Source organism: Eucalyptus grandis, chromosome 5 (genome assembly GCF_016545825.1).
Source record: "Eucalyptus grandis isolate ANBG69807.140 chromosome 5, ASM1654582v1, whole genome shotgun sequence".
Classification (NCBI taxonomy): Eukaryota; Viridiplantae; Streptophyta; class Magnoliopsida; order Myrtales; family Myrtaceae; genus Eucalyptus; species Eucalyptus grandis.
The window spans coordinates 11,994,496-12,012,410 of record NC_052616.1 but is presented as its reverse complement, the minus strand read 5'-3'; the positions used below and the strand labels follow the sequence as shown (position 1 = coordinate 12,012,410).

The 17,915-nt window shown below is 38.3% G+C and overlaps 1 protein-coding gene and 1 pseudogene across 1 annotated transcript; one reads left to right on the top strand and one right to left on the bottom strand.

Annotated features, from left to right (window-relative positions):
* Positions 1 to 2,200: 2,200 nt before the first annotated feature.
* On the bottom strand, positions 2,201 to 2,566 carry LOC104446216 (eukaryotic initiation factor 4A-III homolog A-like). The gene has a single exon (XM_010060101.2). It carries the CDS (start codon positions 2,564 to 2,566, stop codon positions 2,201 to 2,203), a length of 366 nt encoding a protein of 121 aa, XP_010058403.2.
* Positions 2,567 to 5,392: 2,826 nt separating this feature from the next.
* On the top strand, positions 5,393 to 15,439 carry LOC104446215 (annotated as a pseudogene).
* The last annotated feature ends 2,476 nt before the right edge of the window (positions 15,440 to 17,915 follow it).

Genomic DNA, 17,915 nt, shown 5'->3' with positions numbered 1-17,915 from the left:
CATGAAAATGTGATGTCGACATTTGCAAAGCATGCTTTAATCTTCGATTTGATATATTATGAGCTTCGATTCAACATCATTTATTAGATGAAACTTGCTTCGAAATATATGATAAGAATCTGGAAAACTGATAAGCTCTCCTTGTAGCTCTGTTTCTGATATACATTGGTAGTTTGTCAATTTTTGTAATTTTTTGTGATGCGGTCTTGGAGTCGATGGCTCATGAAATTTGTTCATCACATCCAGATCTAGACCACATAAAATTTTCATAAAATACGAATGTTTGTTTGGTCCTTACAATCCTCCTTCAGTCTTCCGTTTTTGTCCTTAGATTTTGGACTTCCAGCTTGACCTTTACTTGTTCTTCGACTTTTGTAAACCTAGAGTCGGTGTCATTATGAAAAGCGTTCATCACGCTTCAATCTAGATTGACAAAAATTTTCCGAAAATAGAAAGCTCATTTGCTATTTCTAGTTATCATCACAAAGTTGCGGTGACATTCTAGAAACTGAAATTTTCAGTCCGACTTATTGCACTCTTTGACTTTTACAAAAACATATGTGGAAATTGTTGGGAAGTACAATTATCAGTGGGGAGACTTATATCATGGAGCAGGTGGGAGAAGATGTTTCGATGCTATAACATCGAAGATTGGGTCATATCAGTGAGAAATGGCTAATGAACCTTACCTTAAAGAAGATGGTGGATGGAAACCCAAGTTATTTTACGGGCTTTGGATTTTGTGAACATCGTCAACATGAGAAATAGAATCGAGTATCTTTTGAATCCATAAGAAGGATAGTTAAAGGAATTTTGGATTTGATCTACAATGACGTGTTTGGTCCTACACTTCTAGCATCGTGTGGAAAATCAAGGCTTTATGTTTCTTTTCTCAAGATTGTTCCGTATATGTGTGGATATATTTCTTGTAGAAGAAAGATGATGTGTTTGAAATTCAAAGCTACGGTCGAAAATCAGTTTGATAAGAAAATCAAAATTTTGCGGATTAACAACAGAAGAGAATTCCATTTAGAGAAATTTGATCAATTCTATGGGATGAATTGCACTGCAAGCCAAAAAAAAACAACGCCCTATTCGTCTAAGTAGAATGGGGTGGCAAAGAGGAATAATTAATAGCACGGTAATCTTTAAAATTGTTGCCATGTTATATTTGTTTTTTTTTTTTAATTCTATCTACAAGGCTTCATATGGTATAATTAATTGTGCGGTAATCTTTAGAATTGAAATTTTGATCTTTAAGATTTAAGATCAATTTATCGATTTTATCAGCGGAATAATTAAGTTAATTAGATATTATTCTCTAATTTGAATTATGGATGATATCTTTGGCAATTCGTTGATATTTTGTAATTTGGGTGATTGTCTTGGTTGTCCTTATCTGAAAATTAAAAAAGAAAAAAAGATTGCTTGTAGATTAATTAGCTCTATTCGGTAACATTGCATGTCTATGTAGATTCTATAATATTCAAGATAAGATTCTAACTGAAATTAGGAATTGACACAATTTAATACCCGAATTGAATTAGATATTATCTTTATTCCAAATAGTTAATTTCCCTCATTTTTAGTTATGAATTTTAATAATAATAATAATAAGGGATCAAATTGAACGAATACTTAGACAATTCCTATGGAAAGGCCCGGAGTTGGGAAGAGGGGGTGCAAAGGTCTCCTGGGAGGATGTTTGTTGCCCAAAAGACAAGGGGGGCCTTGGGATCCGAAGGCTTCGGGAGTATAACAAGGCCGCCATGTTAAAACATATCTAGTTAAGAGGACCCACTTAAACATTCCGATATAATATACATATATAACCTGAATAAGTGCATAAACTCAGGCTACGCTTAATTCCAAAGAAAGCTTCTCAAAACAAAGTTCACGAACAAATTCCTTAGACTAAGGCTTGAACTTCTTTTAGGGCCATCCGAGGGTGATGGTAAAACTAAAAGCCAGCATCCCTCTGCCTCAACATCAGAACATCTCAAATTGTTGAGTTAACGAGGTCGAAAACCAAAAATTCTTCCTCTCAGAGCGATTGGATTTTGTTACGCCAGAAATTCGAGAGAGAGAGGGTTCGCCAATTTTTATTTTTATTTTTTTAAAATAATCTTTGGTGTCATAGTTTGAGCTCTATAATGTTATTGACTCATCTTACCCTACAAAGCAAAACGCATAACATACCTCAACCTAATTCCACTAGAAAACCGATAGGGACAGAAGGGTCTTCGCTCAAGAAGAGAATCGCGTACTCTCTTGTGGAGGTGTCCACGATTTGGCAAGACGCGAGGGCAAACGTGGAGGTCTTGCCCGTGCCGGATTGCGCCTGAGCGATCACGTCTTGGCCTCGGACAATCGGCACCACGGCTCGCTGTTGAATCGCTGAGGGCTTGTCGAACCCGTGGCTGTAGATTCCACGGAGAACATCATCGCTCAGGCCCATGCGGTCGAAGCTCGACAAGGCCTCCACGCCTGTCGCCATCTCCAATGCCGCCGCCGCCGGCCGCGATCGGGTCGCCGGAACTGGCCTTGCCATCAAGGACGTCGCCATTACCGAATCCAAAGAGATGAGGAAAGGGCAAGAGAGCAGTCTCGTCTCTCTCTGGAATTGATGAGTGAGCGGGAGGGAGGAAGCGCTTGTCTCAAACAGGGCCAAATGGACTTCGTGTCATATTAGGACATCAAGGATTATGTGAATCTCATATCAAGATCTGTCTAAAGTGTCCTGATTTTATTAAATAAGATCATGAAATGAATACCGTCTCAAATAAAAATCTGTAGCGACGATATGACCTTGGGTAAGAGAAATTACTTCGATCCAAGACATTAGCATTTAAAAATCACATACAATTTTGCACCTTGATTTTGTATGAATTTTGGAGTTTTCTATGATAAAAAAAAAAGAGTTAGTTTTACTTAAATTTGTCATATGTGTTGAGATTTCTTGTGACATCAATCCTATTTTCTTCGGTCAAAACCTAGAAAATCAAATTACCCAGAATGACAGCATGGGAAATTACATGTTTTGACCCTTGGGGATCTCAACGCTGGTCCTTTCGCTTTTAATCCTAATTCCCGACGAAAATTTATGATAATTCCATCGAATTTCAATTCAAAATATGCCCAAAATTGTTGAGTTAGAATTAATACTGTCGTGCCCCATGTATGAATTGCTAATGTGAATTTCCCTATTGATCTTGTACTTTAAATGTTTCCTTGGATTCTAAGTGTGTGTTGATGATCTAGCTAATTAGATTGATATGTTTCGGTGATTTTACTATAATTATCTAAGCATCAGTTGGAATGGTTGTATGAAAAACAAGTCTTTTCTTAAGTCAATTTAACCCTTGGGGATCTCAACGCTGGGCCTTTTCCTCCTTGCTCTGGATTGCAGCCGGTGCTACACTTGCAATGAATTTTTCTTGTAGAAAAGATGCATTTGATGGGACTGTGGTTATTTGATTTTTTTTTTTTTTTTTGCTATTTAACCATGTCTTAACCGCAGTCTCGGATCCTTGTTCAAGGCGTTTGAATCTGTCCCACCATTTTGTCTTGTATTTTCGGACAAGTACAGGTACTAAGCTGGAGGATGTATTGTATTCGAACTCCCAGACTGTTACCCATGAGATTTTGAATATTATGAAAAAATGCATAAGGCATTGGAACCTTAAATCATGTTGGGTTGGTACAAAGTGTTTCCGAAATATTTTGTATCATCGACTAATTGTGGGATGTAGTATAATGTGCAAAAGACCAAAGAAATCCCACCAGAAGTTAAACTAGTTTGGTAGGCTTTGTCTTGGGAAGTTGTCTTTGAAGAATACTAGCCAAGTATCCGAAGGCAGAGGTCGTAGCTTTGTAATGGATTCTATAGACAAGAGTTAGAGGAATGGATTCATCTGCTACTTTGTAATTATGGGTTTTGATTTGGAGTGTGAGGGCTTAAAGAATATTTTTATCCTTAAGAGAAACTGATAAATTAGGGTAACAGTCAAAATGTATTGATCCTTTGCAAAGACTTGTTTTTACTGTACCAATGATGGATTCATCATAGTTTAAGAGATGTATTTGATGGGACTATGGTTATTTGATTTTTCTATATTTAATTCCGGCGGGACTTATTTAATTCTTCCTATTCTCAATTGAAAGTTTTGTCCGAGTATTTTAATTTTATTTAGCTTCACATTTTTGTTTGAATATCAATCTTATGTTTCCTCTATTGGGGTGTTTATTTATTTTTGCTGCTCTAGAAATTGGTCACTAGACATGTAAACTTTTCTAAGAAGGCCGTCTATGATATATATATATATATATCATATTGTTTTCCATTAACTTTCGCTTTGTAATAAATTTAAAACCTAAGATAACACGCAAATAAATGGTATACAGTCACGAATCTTTAATAATACAACACGTAAGACTCTAGAACCTTTCTTACCGTGGATGACACTCAAATGATTATGTCGTTGGGCGTGTCTGAACTCTCAACCGAAGCTTGTCTCCTGCTTCTGTTTTGGATTTTGTTGTTCAGTTCTGAATCGGAGAATGAAACGGTGAATCGAATGGATTTTGACCCTTTTATATGTAATTCAAAGTTGGGTTTCGTTCCCTTGTCTGTCTTGACCGATTGCACGGCCGTGTTAACCTTCGAATTTTAGAGGCTTAGGAACTTATTTAGGCGGTTTGCCATTGAATTTGACCAAATCTGACTGGGTGATGGCTTGCCGATTGTTAAACGCGTGTGGAGCTTTCCCAGAATCAACGGATTGTGCGAGACCAAGAGAGGAAATTGGGATGATTTAGCTTAATCTTTTTCAAGGCATCGAGAGGAGATTCCTTTCATGAATAGTTGGTGTGCGAGCTGCTGTGGTGTTTCGAGTTAAGCGTGATCAACAATTAAAGCATGATTGTTGAACTCGGCTACGTAATGGGTTGAAAAGTTCGTAAATATCTTTTTCAGATTCTCGTCACTCTCTGTTATCCTTTTTCCCATATTGTTATGGTAGTTAAAGATTTCTTCAAAAATTCTTGAGTTTCTCTTTGTTGTTGGATAGTGAGGGATGGAGCCTGCGTAATTGAAAATATATCCTTAAGGCTTTAATTTTTCTGAAATTAAAAAGCTACTGAAGGTATCTTTGTTCTTGGTTTTGGGCTTAGATCTCTTGATTTATCTTGGTATCTCCATAAAAGCTTTATTCAATTAGCTTTGTTGGATCGTTTAATGTAGTTCATTATACGGCTATGTATTATCCCCATGTATTTCTATGATAAAACGTAACCATGGATCCATTAGAACTTACCTACGTGGATCTTACTTGGACATTGATATTTACCTGTATTAATCATGTAGAGTTTTTCCTTTGATTAGCATAAGGAGATGGCGGACGCAGATGAGGTTCAGCCTCTCATTGTTGATAATGGATTTGGCATGGTCAAGGTGAGAATATCGATACACCAGTCCATTGCTATGGGCTTTCCTCGAGTGCATGGTGGTATATGTGCTGAATTTGACAGGTTGGTTTTGTTGGAGATGATGCTGTTGGAGAAATCCTCGTGAAGTGTTTTGAAGTTGACAAAACGTTTCCATCAGTCTAGTCTGAAGGTCTGCAGACTCTGTTATTTAAAGTCTGAAGACTTCCGGACAGCCAGACTCAAGACTCAAAGTCTATCCTCATTGACAGTCTCTAATCCGTTGAAGAAAGGTTATCCAGAACTGGATGTTTTGTTCAGGATTTATCCTTATCATCTGGAGAAGATCTCGTGGCTGGAGAAGACGTAACAGAATCCTTTGATTGATCAAGATTGATTCAATGATTGAAGATTCGATGATTGTCTAAATATTATTGGAAGGTTCTACTTATGGAAACCGAGATCTGATTGTATGGGCGAACGGGATTGATGGGCTATCAACACGTTCCTTTAATAGCTCGAACAATCTTCCTAATTGATTCCGTCCAACGGGTAGATTGGAGGAATTCCTTTGGTAAGTGCCAACGGGTATGATGGCATAAAGGAGTATATAAGGAAGACGTTCTTAGTTGTTCGAGGTGTGCGCGATAAATGAATTCCAAAGTCTGAAGCTCCTTTTTGTTTAGACAATTCCTTTGAGCGAATACTTGTATACAAAAGAGAGTCTATATTTGTGAGAAACCTTGAGAAGGTGTGGTAGAACATCTACACCTTTGTGGAATCAAGGCAAAGCTGTGCTGTAACTTCTCTTTTGATCATAGTGAAATCCAGCCGGTGGACTGTCAGTGCGGAAGAGTGGACGTAGGCTTGGAATAAGCCGAACCACTATAAATCCTGTGTTCAATTCTCTCTCTCTCTATACCTCGATCGTATTTTATTTTGTTAAGAATTGCTTCCGTATTTCGATAAATTGTTTGTGCGCCTATTCACCCCCCTCTAGGTGTTTATACTAGCTATCTCAATTGGTATCAGAGCCTGTGTACTCACTTTGTTTGAAGTGTTTTACTTCAGAGTTAAAGATCCATGGCTAGTATGCTAGCACCAGGGCCGATGGAAGGGCAAAGCAATACCAGACCACCCTACTTCGATGGAAAGGATTACAACATCTGGAAAAACAAGATGAAAGCTTTCCCTACGATCAAAGGATCCTCGGAATGGGACGTTGTAGAAAAAGGAATTACTCCTACAGCTGCGTCAGTCTCTGAAAGAGGGAAGGAAACTGATGAGAACAGCAGGATGACTCAGGAAGAGATAAACAAGAGACAAGCACTCGATGTAAAAGCAATTTACTCTTTATATTGTGCTTTGTCATCAACTGAATATAATAGAATATCTTCTTGTGTTACAGCAAAAGAAGTTTGGGACAGATTGCATATCACCTATGAAGGAACAGACCGAGTGAAGGAAACAAGAATCAATATTCTTCTCGGTCAATACGAAGCCTTCGGAATAAAACCTGGAGAATCTATAACTGATATGTTTAGTCGTTTTACAGATATTGTGAATGGTCTTGAAAATCAAGGTCAACCAATTTCTGATCCCATGAAGGTAAGCAAGCTACTGCGTGGACTCTCCAAGGATTGGAATCACATAAAGACTTCGATAAGAGAGACGGAAAGAATTATGCCACTATCTGTAGATGAGCTGATTGGAACTCTTTAGTCTTATGAAGTGGAACGGATCAATGAAGACGAAGATCCAAAAGGTAAGAAATCCATTGCATTAAAATCAAATGATGATTATGATGATACAGATTTTGAAGATGATATGGACGATGAGGAGCTTGCTCTCATGATAAGAAGATTCAGAAAACTGAATAGAAAAGGAAGAAGGTTCAACTCAAAGAAACAAAACTTTCAAAGACAGCAGACCAAGTCTGTTGATGATGAAGAACCGAACAAAGATGTAGTCTGCTTTGAATGTAAGAAAAAGGGACACATCAGACCCAACTGTCATCTTCTGAAGAAGAAGAGAGGAAAAGCTGAAAAATTTCGAAAAGCTCTCAAAGCTGAAACCTAGAGTGATGCGAGTGTGAAGAAAGTGATAATGAATATGCCAATCTATGTCTGATGGCACAATCAGACTCAGACTCTGGATCAGACTTTGGATCAGACTCAGATAGTGAATTTGAGGCAAGTAATTTTAAAATTCCTGTCAAAGTTTCTAAATACATCGATGAACTGTGTTTTAGTCTTAAGACTTCTCTCAAAAGAATTTCCGAACTGAAAAAGGAAAACTCAGCTCTAAAACAAAAGGAAAATGTTTTAGCGAAAGAGTTAAAAGTCTAGACTTGACTATTTCCACTCTTAAAGAAAATGAAGATAATCTTTTAAAAGAAAATGCTCTTTTAAAAACAGACTTATCAAATATTTCAAAGAAATTTTCAATAGGATCCGAGAAACTTGAAAAAATTCTTTCAGCTCAAAGACCTTACTTCAATAAGTCTGGTCTAGGTATGTCAGCATAAACAATTCCCTTGATTGATTTTCCTAAAGTAAAAGAAAGAATTAAGAAAAGACCCTCGAAAGAGGCTTACAAATATCATTTCAAGAAAGTTTTTGTAAAACCTATAGGTAGAAATGCTCTCAGATGTTCAAAGTGCAACAGTTCGGATCACTTTGAAAAAGAGTGTACTATGGTATGGAAACCTGTTAAGAAAGTATGGGCTAATACTGTTTATATTACTAACACTAAAGGACCCAAGAAAATTTGGGTACCAAAGAAAGCTTGAGATTTTATTTTAAATGCAGGTCTCCGTCAAGAAGCAGGTAAAGTGGTATCTTGACAGTGGATGTTCAAGACACATGACAGGAGACTCAAATTGCTTTATAAAGCTTGCTCAAGTAAACGGTGGAAAAGTTTCATTTGGAGGAAACAACAAAGGAAGTATTGTGGGATTTGGAACCGTGAAAATCGGAACTCTCACAATAAGTAATGTTTCCTTAGTGGAAGGACTCAATTACAATCTTCTCAGCATTAGTCAATTGTGTGATACTAGTTTCAAGATCTTCTTTCAAGAAGGAACATGTTCTGGAATCAGTAAAGACTCTACTCAGTCTTTCATGGGTTGAAGACATGGAAATATCTATCTGGATGTGAAACCAAATGAATCGCAATGTCTTATCTCAATTCAAGACGAAGCAAGCTTATGGCACAAAAAGCTTGGTCATGTCAACATGAAGCAATTAGCCAAAATCTCATCAAAGCAGCTTGTTCGAGGTCTACCCAAACTGCCATACCAAAAGACTGATTCATGCACTCCATGTATTCTGGGAAAGTAGGTAAGAAATTCATTTAAGCCAATAAATCATGTCTCTACTAATCATGTATTACAGTTGCTACATATGGATCTCTTCGGACCAACCAGAACTCAAAGTATTGGGGGTAAGAAGTATTGCCTAGTAATTGTTGATGATTACTCCCATTTTACTTGGGTATATTTCCTTGCAAGTAAGTCCGAAACCTTTTCGTATTTTGAAAAATTTGCTAAAAATGTTCAAAATGAAAAAGGATGTGTTATCTCTAGTATAAGAACAGATCATGGAGGTGAATTTGAAAATCAATATTTTACAAAATTCTGTGATGAATCTGGCTTTAAGCATATGTTCTCCTCTCCATATACTCCTCAGCAAAATGGAGTTGTGGAAAGAAAGAATAGATCTCTTCAAGAAATGGCTAGAACTCTTTTAATTGAAAGTAAGATTTCTTCATGATTTTGGGCTGAAGCTGTTTCAACAGCATGCTATATCATTAATAGAGTCTTCTTAAGACCTATTATAAAGAAAACCCCTTATGAGATATTCAAAGATAAAAAGCCTATTGTTTCATACTTTCATGTATTTGGTTGCAAATGTTTTATATTGAAAAATGCAAAAGATCGAGTTGGTAAGTTTGAAGAAAGATCAGATGAAAGTATCTTCCTTGGATATTCTACATCAAGCAAAGCCTACGAGTCTATAACAAGAAGAGCCAGTCTGTGGAGGAGTCAATGAATGTCAAATTTCAAGACTCAACGCAAGATGAATCAAGTCAGACTCATCAAGAAGAGTCTGAACCTGCTCCAGACCCTCCAAAGTCTACAACTCAAGAAGCATCTCAGACTCTGGAAAACTAGCATCAGGTTGTTAGTAAAGATCCAAATAAAGAAAGAGATCATCAATTAGATAAATCAACAAGTAACTGGAAGCATAAGTCCAGTCATCCCAAAGATCTTATAATTGGCGAAATTGATGAAGGAATTCGCACAGATCCAAAAGGCGAGAAAGAGTCTAGTCTTTGTGGCACTCGTTTCTGAAATTAAACCAAAGAGCATAGAAGAAGCCTTATCGATGAAAGCTGGATTGAAGCTATGTAAGAAGAGCTTAGACAGTTCAGCATTAATGATGTCTGGGAATTGACATCCAAACCAAAAGGTAAAACTGTTATTGGAGCTAAATGGGTGTTCAGAAACAAGATGAACAAGAAAGGAAAAGTCGTACGAAATAAAGCAAGACTCGTGGCCAAGGGATATACGCAAGAAGAAGGAATAGACTATGATGAGACTTACGCTCCAGTGGCAAGGTCAGAAGCTATTCGACTATTACTTGCATTTGCTTGTTATAAAAATTTCAGGTTATTCCAAATGGACGTCAAAAGCGCCTTCCTAAATGGATTTATCCATGAGGAAGTCTATGTGGAACAACCACCAGGTTTTGAAGACCCAAAGAAGCTAGACTCAGTCTTCAGACTGAAAAAGGCTTTGTATGGTTTAAAGCAAGCACCTCGGGCTTGGTACGGACAGATTAAGTAAGTTCTTAATACAAAATGGTTTTGTCAAAGGTAAAGTAGATACGACTTTATTTATCAAGAAGGAAAACAAAAGTTTCTTACTTGTTCAAATATATGTGGATGATATTATTTTTGGATCCACTAATGAAAGTCTGTGCAAGAAATTTTCTAAGTCTATGCAGGATGAGTTTGAAATGAGTATGATGGGAGAATTGACATTCTTTCTTGGTTTTCAAGTAAAACAATTGAAGGAAGGAACTTTTATTTATCAAGAAAAATATGTTAATGATCTTGTCAAAAGGTTTGGACTGGAAAAGTGCAAAAAGACCGACATACCACTGTCAAGTACCTTGAAGATAGACAAAGATGAAGAAGGGAAGAAAGTCGATCAAAAGCTGTACAGGAGTATCATCGGATCTCTTCTTTATCTTACTGCCTCTAGACCTGATATTTTGTTGAGTGTTTGCATCTGTGCTAGTTTTCAATCAGACCCAAAAGAATCTCATTTGAATGCTGCGAAGCGTATTATTAAATATGTTTCATCAACTTCAAGCATCGGCCTTTGGTATCCTAAGAAGGGAGACTTTAATCTTATGGGATATTCAGACGCAGATCTAGCCGGTTGCAGAGTTGATAGAAAGAGCACTTCTGGAACTTGCCAGTTGCTTGGAAGCAAGATAGTGTCTTGGTTTTCTAGGAAACAAAGCACTGTGTCTCTTTCAACAACAGAAGCGAGTATGTAGCTCTTGGAAGCTGCTGTTCGCAAATTCTATGGATAAAACAACAGCTAAGAGACTTTGAAATTGAAGACTCATGCACGGAGATTAATTGCGACAACACCAGCGCTATCAACCTCACCAAAAATCCAATTCTCCACTCAAGAGCAAAGCACATAGAGATTCGACATCACTTTATTAGAGACCATGTTCAAAATGGAGATGTTTCAATCCAATTTGTTGACTCAAAGAATCAACTGGCGGACATATTCACAAAGCCGTTGGAGAAAAATCAATTTGAATCTATACGTTCTAGACTCAACATATTGAGGTATGAGGATATCAAAGTCTAAAGACTTTCAGACTCAGGCTTACAAGACTTTATCTACAGTCTTGGCTCGACCGTCAGACTGTAAGTCTTTCTCTCTCTAATTTAATCTTAAAAAGGTACGATCGTCGATTTGTGTTTTAATTATTGCTATATTTAATCGACGCAAATATTGCATCGTTTCATTTTCAAAAAGGAAGTTATTTTTTAAATGACTATTTTTGCGGAAAACGACAGTTATTTTGAAAAGGCATCTTTTTATTTCCTTTGTGACGGTTTGTTTATCTTTCTTTTTAACCGATTGGGCACTGTCAATTCCTCTTCACTTTACTCTCAAAAACCCTAGAAAGCATCGATCCTCCATTCCCGTTTGGTTTCTTTGTTTAATCTTCAAAAAGTTGTCATCTTTCTTGGGAAAGTCAAGCAAGGAATCTTCCAAAAACTGAGAAAGATGTCATCTTCAAGAAAGTCGTCGAGAATCGCAAGCAAGGGACCATGGCAAATGAGTGAGGGGCCTACGAACTTCGATCTTACTGAGGAGGAAGAGAATCCAGAATAGCAAGCGAGCCCACAACATTCTTGGCAGCGTCATTCTCCACCATCTAGTCCTCAAGGCGTTGTTCATCAGCATCAAGAAGAAATCATCGAGGATGCGAGATCCGTAAGAGTTCAAAAGCCCGCTTTTATTTACAAGCTATATCGTGCCTTAAAAGGAATTCATACTCCTTTGAATTATGTTGATGATTTTCTTAAAGACAAAGGATATAAGAACGAATATATCTTTCTGCGAAAAATGGAAAGTTTGGGAATCGCTTGTAAAGGGGTGGCTGAGGAAACCCTTGCGAATATCCCAAGTGATCCTCGTGATCGGGGCCGAATCTGTAGATGGGAATGACGATGACAATCTGTTCAGTCTATTTCAACCGAAAATGGGTATTGCAGCTGAAATTCAAGGAAAAAGGGAGATTTGTTCAGATCAAAGGAACAAAAGGATCGTACTCGAAATTGCTGAAGCGTGGGGTAATAAACCCTAGGAGTGTGGACTTTGATTTTTGGATGCTTTGTGAAAGTGAACTTGAGGGAAAAGTTCAATTTTCTTCAACTTGAAAAGTTCGCTCGACTCTACCGAGGCCTATCTTGGATTGCTTGCTTATTTCTATTCAAATCTTAGCTTTTGGATGCAAATAGATTCTCTTTCAGCGTTAAAGATCGGGACTATGTTGTGGATATGGACATCTTTGGTAGATGTGTTAGAAATTGAGAGAGGCGAGATATCAACCAATCAAAGTTTCCATTGCTCGGGCCACACTTGAGCGGTGAAGGACGGGAGAATAGATGAGAAGATCACCTACTCAAGGATGAATGCATTCAACATCTTGCTTCACAAGATTGTGATTAATTGCCTTCGGTCGAAATCAACTTCCAAAACTGACGTTTCAAGCTCTGAGGCAAAGTTGATGTATGCTATCCTCTGTGGAAAGAAGTTTTCTCTCCCTCATACTGTTATGTTTCACATGTATAGAGCGGTGATGAAGAAAGAGGTCAACTCCCTTACCCAAGCCTTGTTACGAAGTTATTCAGACATCTGAATATTCAGCCTCCGCAAATCTTTTGTGTTTGATCATGCGATCATATGGTGGTAGGACTGAAAATGGTGACCAAAATGCGTATGAAGGAACTGAGCAAGGAATTGGAGAAATTCAAGGAGAAGACTCTGCCAAATCTCATCAACTCTCTTCGCTGCTAAGAGAAAATGGAAGGAGCCCATGGTTGCTCCATCAAAGAGAAGAAGAGCTCTCCTCGTTGAGGATGAAGATGATGATGAAGACATCACCATCTCTGCAATGGCTCTGAAGAATTTAAGTCGTCCGGTTCCACAGAAAGAATCTGAACCAATGACGAAAGAAGCAGAGGAGAAGGAAGAAGAAGAAAGAGAAGCAGAGCAAGAAGCAGAGGAAGAAAGACCTGAAGAAGAAAGAAGAGAAGAAGGAGAACCGAGGAAATCTCTTCTCCACTGTTGGCATGGAAACAGGGGGAGATCGGGGAGAAAGGAGTGACGTCTTCATATCCCGATGCAAGTGAAGGAGTCGCCGTCGCTCGCTGCGGGACCCGAGGACGTTTATGCATCTCAATTTCCAGAGGAAGGTCATGAAGCTTCATCGCCAAACCTGCGAGATTATGCTGATCTACCATCGTCTACATTTACTCCATCAGATCGAGCCGAAGCAAGTACTCAGACTGATAATGGAGCAAATTTTCGTAGAATCATGGATATTCTCTTGAAAATGAGAGGTCAAATTTATGCCTTGGGATGCGAAGTTCAAAATTTGAAGAATGAAAGTCAAGCTTCTTCCTGTACATTGAATGATAAGATGCAAGCCCTCTCGATTCAGAATCAGGCCAATGCCAAGAGTGAGGAGGTTGCACAGCTGAAGGAAGACTTCAAAAGGCTGGAAGGCATCGTTCAGTCTATGGAAGATTTCCAGCTTGTCTGCGTTCCCAAGCAATCTTGACTTCATCTCATCCTTTTTAATGATGACAAAAGGGGAGAGATGCATGATTTGATCAAACTTTCAATCATTAAACTTTCATTAAACTTTTATTTATTTGTTGGATTGTGTTGTTTAAGCTGTTTTTGACAGACTTTGACTTTGTTTTGTGTCCGGATGAGAATGAACTAGACTTGGACTTGATTGCTTCTATTAACAAGTATTGATATCTTATGGATGGTTTTATTATATACTAGACTAACCTATTTTCTGTGGTTGCAGATTCTAGTGTTAATCTTTTAGCCATTCATCTCTATAAGATATGCATATGTGTTTGAGAAATGTTTTGCGAGTCAAAGTTATCCAAATTTGCAGGAAGGTTTTGTCACCATAAAAAAGGGGAGATTGTTGGAGAAATCCTCGTGAAGTGTTTTGAAGTTGACAAAACGTTTCCATCGATCTAGTCTCGAAGGTCTGGACTCTGTTATTTAAAGTCGAAGACTTCCGGACAGCCGAGACTCAAGACTCAAAGTCTATCCTCATTGAGTCTCTAATCCGTTGAAGAAAGGTTATCCGAACTGGATGTTTTGTTCAGGATTTATCCTTATCATCTGGAGAAGATCTCATGGCTGGAGAAGACGTAACAGAATCCTTTGATTGATCAAGATTGATTCAATGATTGAAGATTCGATGATTGTCTAAATATTATTGGAAGGTTTTACTTATGGAAATCGAGATCCTGATTGTATGGGCGAACAGGATTGATGGGCTATCAACACGTTCCTTTAATAGCTCGAACAATCTTCCTAATTGATTCCGTCTAATGGGTAGATTGGAGGAATTCCTTTGGTAAGTGCCAACGGGTATGATGGCATGATGGCATAAAGGAGTATATAAGGAAGACGTTCTTAGTTGTTCGAGGTGTGCGCGATAGATGAATTCCAAAGTCTGAAGCTCCTTTTTGTTTAGACAATTCCTTTGAGCGAATACTTGTATACAAAAGAGAGTCTATATTTGTGAGAAACCTTGAGAAGGTGTGGTAGAACATCTACCTTTGTGGAATCAAGGCAAAGCTGTGCTATAACTTCTCTTTTGATCATAGTGAAATCCAGCCGGTGGGCTGTCAGTGCGGAAGAGTGGACGTAGGCTTGGAATAAGCCGAACCACTATAAATCCTATGTTCAATTCTCTCTCTCTCTCTCTATACCTCGATCGTATTTCATTTTGTTAAGAATTGCTTCCGTATTTCGATAAATTGTTTGTGCACCTATTCACTCCCCCTCTAGGTGTTTATACTAGCTATCTCAGATGCTCCAAGGGTTGTCTTCCCCAGTATGGTTGGTCGATCAAGGCACCCCACTAACATGGTTAGTATGGGCCACAAGGTTGCTTATGTTGGAGCTGAGGCCCAATCTAAAAGGGGCAGACTTACTTTGAAGTACCCTATAGAGAGTGGAATTGCTAGCTATTGGGACGATATGGAAAAGATCTGGCATCACACTTTCTACATTGAGCTACGCGGGGCTCCCGAAGAACATCCGATGCTTCTTATTTAAGCAACCCTCAACCCAAAAACCAAATGGGGAGAAGATGCACTGATTATATTTGAAATGTTTGCCCCTAATAGTGTTGTCAAAGTTAACGTGAAGACATAGTCAGAGAGTTGATTTAATAAATGCAAGGTGTATAAATGGGGATGAACTTTCACGCGCAAACTTATCAAGAGCATTGATTTAATAAATGGAAGATGTATATATAGGTAGGGATGGGTTCTTCAACGCGGGTTTTTGATTTGATTTGATTTGATTTTTCCCTTTTCTAACCACGTCCCGACCTTAACAGCATACTTGATGTGTAACCTAAAGATTTATCCTTTTGAAGGTCCAACGCGAACATGACATGAACCATAGTCGACAAAAATCAAACAAGAAGGTTGCATCTCAGAAGAAAAGGCAAATGAATATAACCTCTCGACTTCCCACGTCGACCAAATTTCAGCTTTAACATGGGATTGGGACGTTCAGAAGGTCCAAAGCGAACCTGACATGAACCATAGTCGAGAAAAATTCTACACGAGGGTTGCAGCTCGAAAAAGAAAAATGAATATAATTTCTTGAGGGTTTTCTCAGCTAATTCTCTGTTCCTCTCTCCAGAACTTTGCTCCTCAATCACATGAATCCATTCCACCAAAGAAAAAAGAAAATCACATGAATCCACTCTCATAAACCCCAATCCAGCATACAAAAGACCAAAAAAATGCGACTTCTGAGTTGGTCGGTTTCTCTCTTAATTTTCAACATCTACTCCCGAATAAGAAGGCCCGCTCTAAAATTACAGCAGTCTGAAAATGGTGAGTGGAGACATTCTTCGAACATGGGACGCGCTTCTTCCCATTAAACGTCTCCCACACGACTTATGTCCATCTAATTGTAGTGCTCATCACAGCTCTCTCTAAATAAGGTCCATTCACGAAATTTCGAGTGGAATAATGATTTCTTTTTCTAGTTGGCTATAATATGTAGTCGGTCAACTATGCAACAAATATTACGTAAATTTCTAGCGGAATAATGTTTTCTTCTTTTATTGGTTTTGAAATTTCCCGTAATCATTTAAGTGACCGCGAGTATAAATAAGGTCCATTCTTGAAGTCTGAGGGGAAAGTTCCAGTTAACCATCTCAAACTGATTCTTGCTTCTTCCTTCTTATCTTGAACCAGGAAAACACTAAGAGCGACTGAGAGAGGGAGAGAAAATGTCGAGGACTGTGCAAGTTATTCTCCGGGAGATTGACGAAGTGGAGAGGAGGATAGGGCGTCTCAGATCGGAGCTCGACACTATCGAGAATGCCTTTTTGCGTGATAGGCGGGCCGAGAATATCAGTCACCCGGAAGCCCACATGGCAGCGACGCGAGCCAGAGTGCAGGAAATTCGAGAAGACATCACCCGTGCTGAAGAGGAGCATACTGCGCTCTTAGTAGAATTCATTGAAAGCCGAATGGCGTAACGATCTTCTCCTCTAAAATCGAGTATACGTTTGCTTTTATGGGCATCCGAAGGTTAATAGAAGCATAGTGGAGTAAGAATGGTATACTTATGTAGCTGGAAGAATAATTATTTCTTGGATATGGTTCTTGAACTTCAAGATTGATAATAGTGTTTTCTTGTTTCCTGGTCGTCTGGAGAATAAGAAATAAAGATATATAGAAGTGTTTCTTGGATCCCGCATTGAATATGTTTGGAGAATCTTTGTTTACAATGCTCAAAGCTTTTAAACTTGTAGGTTTAAAGTTTACGGGGCGCATAGATTGAAAATATCTTTCATCCATTTCTTTTTATATATGATTATATCTAATTCTTAAGTGTCAGATCATTTTCATATTTGCCAGTCATTTAGTTGCAATGAGTATGATGCCGGTGAATAGGTGGGAGTAAACGAGGAAAAGAAATGGGCATGCCCAAGCGGGAAAAAAAAAATACTGAAGAGAAAAGCTAGGAGAGTAAAATTCGTGAAGAAGTCCCTTAATTCTTAGATTCATCCAATATCTGCTTTTATATTTGTGCACTTGAGATCTTTGATGATACACACCTACAGGAGATTACATATCCTTCAATCTTCCCCAGAGAAAAGCATAATAATACCTGAGTATGTCATAGAAAAGAAATGTATACAGACGAACTTCGAGTTTATGCAATTATATAATTACGTATTCTTTATTGCCTCGAAAGCCAAAATATAGTTTCTGCGTGAAAAATTGTCTTTGCTGGTGTGGTGGGAAAAAAATATTGTATGATCTAATAATTAATTCATCCAACATGGAACTCACATAATTAATTGTCGGGACGACATTGGTCCAAAGGCTCCGAAATCTTTTGCTAGAGATCATTTAGGTGATCGCCCACGTCTTTAGTCTTGACCGCCAAATCGTCCACATAACATTAGATGATATAGTGGAGCAAAGTCCCTCGGAAGGAAAGTCATGAACGTTGTGCCCGCTTTCTTTGAACCTAAAATGTATAACTTTGTATTGGAATATTCCCCTAGAATTATAAAGGCCGTCGTTTCCTCGCCACGATTTGGATCCATTCTCGTGTTGATTGCTGCTGGAATATCCATTCTATCCGTAGCTCGGCA

Bases quoted from the DNA above. Each gene is read 5' to 3' on its own strand.
- LOC104446216 (XM_010060101.2), bottom strand. From the start codon at position 2,566: ATGGCGACGTCCTTGATGGCAAGGCCAGTTCCGGCGACCCGATCGCGG.